The sequence below is a fragment of the Limulus polyphemus genome, unplaced genomic scaffold, assembly GCF_000517525.1.
Source record: "Limulus polyphemus unplaced genomic scaffold, Limulus_polyphemus-2.1.2 Scaffold819, whole genome shotgun sequence".
Taxonomy (NCBI): domain Eukaryota; kingdom Metazoa; phylum Arthropoda; class Merostomata; order Xiphosura; family Limulidae; genus Limulus; species Limulus polyphemus.
The window spans coordinates 387,746-394,609 of record NW_013666429.1 but is presented as its reverse complement, the minus strand read 5'-3'; the positions used below and the strand labels follow the sequence as shown (position 1 = coordinate 394,609).

Sequence of the window (6,864 nt, the reverse complement as noted above, 5' to 3'; positions counted from 1 at the left end):
ATCGGTAAAGTTATATTCGAAAAGAATAAACCAGTTTTTATTAAGAAAGAACTTGTGTCGCTTAAGTTTCGTCGGAACGAAGTTACGGAAAATTAATTAACAACCGGAGACGTAACAGTATCTTAATTGTGAAAGGTTACTGTATAGTGTTATACTTGCTACTTTGTATTACACTATTAACGTTGACTTCCAATCAGAGCAAGCTATCTACTTAGAGAAAACGACAATGCAACTAGGTATTGGTGATGACTGTAACTAATTAAATATACTTTTCCTAAATTCTTACTTATAAACATTAGAATGCATTGTTTCATCAGTTGGGCACCCTTGCTATTAACAATACTTTTGGCCATAATCCCAGTAATATCTCACAAGGTTCAGCCAGCTTATGAGATTTAGGTTAGTCCTAAATATATATATTAAGATAGCAATGCAAACAATCTTTATAATGAAAGCATAATAATAAAAACTAAAATCAGCTATATTAAACATAACATTTAAGGGCAGCTAGGAGCTTGTTGGATCTAGGCTAAGGTGCACAACTCAATTTTTGTTAAGGCCAATTTGGAATGTTATTGAAACTTGGTGGGCCATAATATTTCTTCCTCCAAAACATTTTTTTAGCCCTTTTCACTTTCTACTAACTCTAAAGAGTATTTGACAAAATTGCTATTAAATTGTGATGCAGAAACTCTTAAATTCAATAACAGACAAAAATATTTCCATTAAGTTAAAAAAATGTAAATTTTCAACTTTGCACACTATAATTTTGTGTCAGAGGGTGTACAAAATGAGCTGGCATACCAAATTTGGCCTGTAGGCCTTATGTTATGCACCTCTGATGTAGGCTGTCCAGCTTGTTGTCATTTATATATTCATCCAGCTTTCCTTTACATTTAATGCTTCAACCACTTCTGAAACACTTTTTTTTTTTCAAGAAACAAGTTTGGATGATCTTAACCTGGCCTCCTATGACAACTTTTTCATTCAAGGTATCGTCTTACACAATTCTTTCCTAAGATAAGGAACTCAAGATTGAACATGGTGCTCCAAATGTTGCTTAACCAATGACCTACACAATGAAATTACAACTTTTTTAGACTTGTATTAATTACTTCTGTAGATACAACCTAAAAATCATTTTAGCTCTAGTAATAGCAAAAGCACACTGCTTGGATAGCTTAAAAAACTGATAAATCAGAACATCAAAATCCTTTTCTTTCATAACATTGTTAAGGTTATTTCCATCAATATTATACTTAAGATGAAAATTATGGTAACCCACATGCATTACCTTGCATTTATCATAACTACAAGCCATCTGCCCAACAAACCAAATGATCTGAATCATTTTATGAAGCAGTAGCATCATTCTTTTCGCAGCTAGCAACACCCAAGACTAAAATCATCAGCAACTTTCAGTAATTTATTGGCTATTCCTTTATGTTATTGATGCAAATCAAAAAGAGCAAAGATCCTAACATTGAGTTCTGAGGTACCACACTTTTGATATTAATCCAGTTTAACTAAACTCCATTTATAGCAACCCTCTGCTTTTTTGTGGCCATTTTTTTATCCAAAGAGCCAACTTATCCCCCATACCTATGGTGGTTGTATTTTTAATAAGCTTTTTATGTGGCATCTTGTCAAATGCTTTAGAAAATCTGGATACACTTATCCTCATCTACACAAGAACTAACCTCTTCAGAGAACCTCAAAAGATTGGTAAAGCAAGATTTGTGCCTAGTGAAACTATGCTGACTGTCCACTAAAATTTTAAATTTTGATAAATGGTGCAAAGCATCTTTTATCAGAAGTTCAGAACCTTTTCCCACTGTTGTAAGACTAAATAGGCCTATAATTAGTGGACCAATTGTTATCGCTTCCCTTGAAAAGAGAAGCAACATTAGCCAATTTTAATTCTTTTGACAACTGCCCATTATTCAAGGACTTAAAAAATTGTAGAAAGTGGTTTACATATCCAGTCCTTAATATCCTTCAAAACCTTTGGAGAAATGCTATCTGACTCAGTGGTTATCATTTTGTAACCTTCTTAATTTGATAACCCTACCTCTCTTAATCATCAGACATGAGCCTTCTTTTATCATCCTTTAAAGGTTCTACCTCCATCCCAACATTTTGCTTACATTTAATGTATTTAGAAAAATCCTTATTGTTACTTTTTAAATTTTTAGCCAACCTATCTTCATATATCTTTATCAATTTCTTAATTTTCTGTTTGACCAACTCTCTAAGTCTCAAGTCATAAGTCAATTTAAACTTCTTAAGTTTATGATACATTTATTTAATGTTATACCTTATACCCTTTGTTAGCCAACCTGGTTTTTGTTTTTCCTTGCAGTCACCCTATTTGTCTATAAGAAACATGTCTATCTTGAATATTTACAATTCAGTTTTTCAATTTTGTCCACGTGTGATCTGTCTCCAGTTAATTCATTTGCAAATTCACAACATATAATCATTGTTGAATCACATCAGTACTGTTGATGAAAGTAACTAAAAGGAAATATTAGGATATATCTTACCTACTGAACACAAAAATACAAACAATAGAACCATACAGATGTTTGTGTATTATACTTTAATCCTCTTGAGTAACATAGAAGTATGAGTCTAATGAGAAATGTACACTGTTATGAAATATCATGGGATGATTATATATGCATATAAAAATACGAGAAGCATAACACAATGCTATTGTGTCTGAAATCGGTCCTCCATTAGCCACAATATCAAACCAAACTAAATGTGGCCCTTAAGTCCCAAATCTTTGGCAACAAAAGTTTAAAATAATTTTACTTAGCAGTACACCTATCAGGAAAATTATTTCACATGGTTATTTATCTGGTCGGAAATGTCTTATTCAGGAAAAACACTTTGGATCTGAATTTCAGAGGCTTCAACTTAACCATGTTACTTAGTTTAGCATCTTCAAACCTTTTATTCCATCTCTAAGATCACTTAAAGAATGATTTTCAAGCACTTAACAATTTTAAACACTTAAATCTAGTCATTTTTATTTCTTCCAGTACCAAGATCATTTGTTCTAACATAATGAAAGGCCTCAAGTTTGTCACATGTAAATACTCCTTGTTTTCCAAAACAAGAATTCACCTTTTTCTCAAGAAGCGAGCCCTTTCTAAAATTCCAAACCTTGTTTCTTCTGTTCTCAGTATTGAAATTTGTCTACCACCTTCTGCCCCAAACACCGAGACTGTCCATGCCCTTTTTTATCTGGGGCATAGCGGCTCGTAGAATGGTTCTGAGTTTGTTTGTTGTTGTTTTTTTCAAGTACAAACTTTTAGCTCATAGCTCTGCCATCTCTTGACCAACTTTAGATCTAATTACATTTTTAGACTCAGGAGGTCAAACCCTTTTGATTGATATACTTGACCATGCCCAAGGTCTCATAGATTAATTTACTCTGATTCTGCCTAAAAGAATTTCAATTTGAGGGTAGGTTGGTAGAAATCGTGATGAGTAGTAAATTTGAATTGGGTATGTGCACACTCCACACTTGATATTACTGGCACACACAAATATAACTAATAAAAAGGAAAAAAGATCTCGTAGATTAATTTACTCTAATCTTGCCTAAAAGAATTTCAAGTGCTGCAGCTATTGAAGATTCCCTCTTGTTTAAGTAAAAAAAATAGTTTCAGCATGTAAATATTCAAGTTTCAAGGGATAACCTTCTTGGGCTACCCATTTTTTACATCACCATCATCAAAACTGCATAAAGTCCTTTTTCTCATATCCAAACTCATCTCTGTAATAGAACTTCAACTACCAAGAACTTGACCTTCTTGCCATTTCCTTTTATTATCATTGACCTATTTCCCTATTCCTGTATTACTTTTACAAGTACAAGAAGAAAACTGATTTTTGACTCTGCCTGTTGTAGGTGTTAAACTAGAAGGAAAACTATTGAAAGATTCTTTTAACCTATTAAATTATAAAGAATCCATGTTTCAATAATTTTACTCCTTACTAAAGTTTATAAAACTTGTGACCCATTTCCTAATGTGACTGACCACACTTGCTTATGAAATTTAAACACCTTAAGTTATATTAAATTTTCTATTTGTATTAGAGACATCTTTAATTAGAACTTATTGTTCATCATGTGCCATAAGGCTTTTTGTAAATATACACCAATTGCAAATATCTCAAAATATGTCTGATGCTATATTTTGTAAAATAAATATATTTTATAAAAATATATTTTATAATATATTTTTATAAATAAAATATATTTTAAATATATTTTATAAAAGTATATTTTGCTTTTTCATGCATATTGTACTCAAAAGAAGTAATTGAACAATTTTTTTTTGCATTCATTGTTTCTTTCATGATCATGTAAATATTCCATTTTATTAGTTCATGTTGACTGGTGTATTTTAGAATAACTAATAATCATAAGATAGAACATACTAATATTATTTTGTTGTACATTTATAGAGATTACACATAATGTGTTGATTGTACTCTAAGATTACCATTTTTAATTGTTATTGAAATATGTGTGTAATTTTAAACTATATTATTACAGTTGGACCCTACTCTTGTGAAACCTTTGCAGTTGTATGAAGAGCATCTTATCCCAGTTTGTAAAAGTCAAACCTCATCCACCACTGTTACTGTGACTCTTTTTGAAGCTAACCATTGTCCAGGTGCAGTAATGTTCTTGTTTCAAGGAGAATTTGGAAATGTGTTGTATACAGGTGACTTTCGTTACAAGCCAGAAATTTTGAATGTAAAACTACTACCAACTATTGACATACTATATTTAGACAACACCTACTGTTCTCCAGAATGTATGTTTGAAACTCAGGAGGAGGCAACACGAACAGTGGTAGAAAAAGTTAAGGAGTTACTGGAGGAGAACAGAAAAATTTTAATTGGCATAGATAGTCTTGGAAAAGAGAATCTTCTTTTAAGCATCTTTGAGGAAACAGGTTGTGAAATAAGTGTCACGGAAGAAAGGATGAAAACATTGAAAACTTTAGACATTAGTCATATTGCAACACATTTAGATTCTAAAATTATGGCAGTTCCAACACAAATAATCAATGCCAAGACCATGATGCATTGGAATAAAGTATGCCCTACTTCTGCCATTTTACCAACAGCTAGATTTGTTGGATGTGGATCAGATCCTTATGTCAATTACAAAGATATTTACGTTGTCCCGTATTCAGATCATTCTTCTTTTTCAGAGCTTAGGTTGTTTGTTGATCTTGTTCACCCACATTCAGTTGTGCCTATTGTCCCTAAAGATGCTAAAGGTGTGTTTGGCAGAGACATATCTGATAGAGCAGATATGAGTGTATTTTGTGCATTACTGAGAAAAGAAAGAACTGATGCTGAAGAGTATTGGAAAGATTCTGAAGATAACTTCAGTGTTGACGGCTCAGGAGACTGCATAGGTCCAGATTTCAGATTAAAGATTCAGCAAAAAACAGCAACAAATGCTAGTCTTACAACAACCAATGAAGTTGAGGTTAAAAGTGACTGTGAGAGAACATCTGAAAGTGTACATTCATGCAGTAGTGATGAAGAAGACACTGTGTGGGAAGTGCTTCGTTTAAATGGGACCAGCCCTATCCCAGAAGTAAGGTATTTTACTCGAAACCCTTTTGGGATTCGCTTTAAAAAAAAATAATCTTAGTTTTGAAAGTTTACTTTATTCCTTCATGTAAAATAACATTTTTATTCTTTGTTTTAGAAAAAAATTACATTACTTAAATCAGTTTATTGTATAAAATAATACAAAGTTTACATAAAAATAGCTTGGATATAATTTTACTCCAAACTCTTCACATCATTTCTGAAAGACTGTTGTGAATTGATGATAAAAGTACAACAGTTAGTTCCCATTGTGCTGCTTAGTTTTCAAAGAAACATTTTACTGGATTGATGTAAGCATCTTGACTTTTTCTGCATAATCTTTGATGCAAGTTCCAGTTCACATCTTGGACACTTTAACTATTGGTCTCATCCATGATGGCAGGAACTTGTTTTGTCTTTGAAGTTTTTTATTAGAGAATATGTCAACCACTTGTATAACTTTCTTCTTCAGGGTTTTGACTAATATTATATTCTTTGTAAAAGTTGTTTGAGCAGGTGTATTCTGTTGATTTCCTGATGGATACGGCTTTATAATCTTTGTGATTTCTGCCTTTAAGTTAAAGAGTTGCCTTGAAAGCAAAGAACATTGTAAAACTAGAGGCTATGAGATTAATCTTTACTGGGTACAAATGCCTTGGATAACAGTAACATTAAATACATGTTTAATAGATATTCTGGAATAGCACAGATTCCATCATCAGTTGTCCAGAGGAAACAGCAAAATGTTTACAATATTATAAGATTACATAAAAACAAAAAACATGAGTACAAAAAATACAAGCAAGTTAGAAACATTTAAATGAACAGGGGGTATATTAATTGTAAAGTGTAGGGAAGTGTTCTATGATTAATATAATTTCTTTTTATTAAAAGTGAAGTGTAGTGATAGTTAGCAAAATGAAATTTGATAAAAAGATGTGTTTTATTTTTGTCATATTGAAAAAGAGGCAGCAGTTGCTAAGTTTATTACGTTTTAATTTATAATATCTTAATTCAAAATGCTATTTGATTTTGCCAATATAAATGACATAAATACATGAGCCATGAACAATGGGAGATCAGGAAAAGATCCTAGTTGTGAAGGAAATATTTCAGTCATAAGGAGGGTTTAAAAACCCCCAACATAATGGTAGAATGAGTTAATAATTCTCTCAATCTGGGTACTGATATGTTATGTTTGCAAAGTTATTGTAAACTGAAATGTATGAG

At 31.8% G+C, this 6,864-nt stretch overlaps 1 protein-coding gene across 1 annotated transcript in view; it reads left to right on the top strand.

The window, feature by feature from the left end:
* The window catches only part of LOC106460705 (5' exonuclease Apollo-like), a 12,632-nt gene extending 6,940 nt beyond the window's left edge, over window positions 1-5,692 (top strand). Inside the window, exon 3 of the mRNA XM_022387482.1 lies at window positions 4,577-5,692. Within this exon, the coding sequence (XP_022243190.1) occupies window positions 4,577-5,689 (1,113 nt within the window). The 3' untranslated portion in view covers window positions 5,690-5,692. The remainder of the gene's footprint in view (window positions 1-4,576) is intronic.
* Window positions 5,693-6,864: the final 1,172 nt, after the last annotated feature.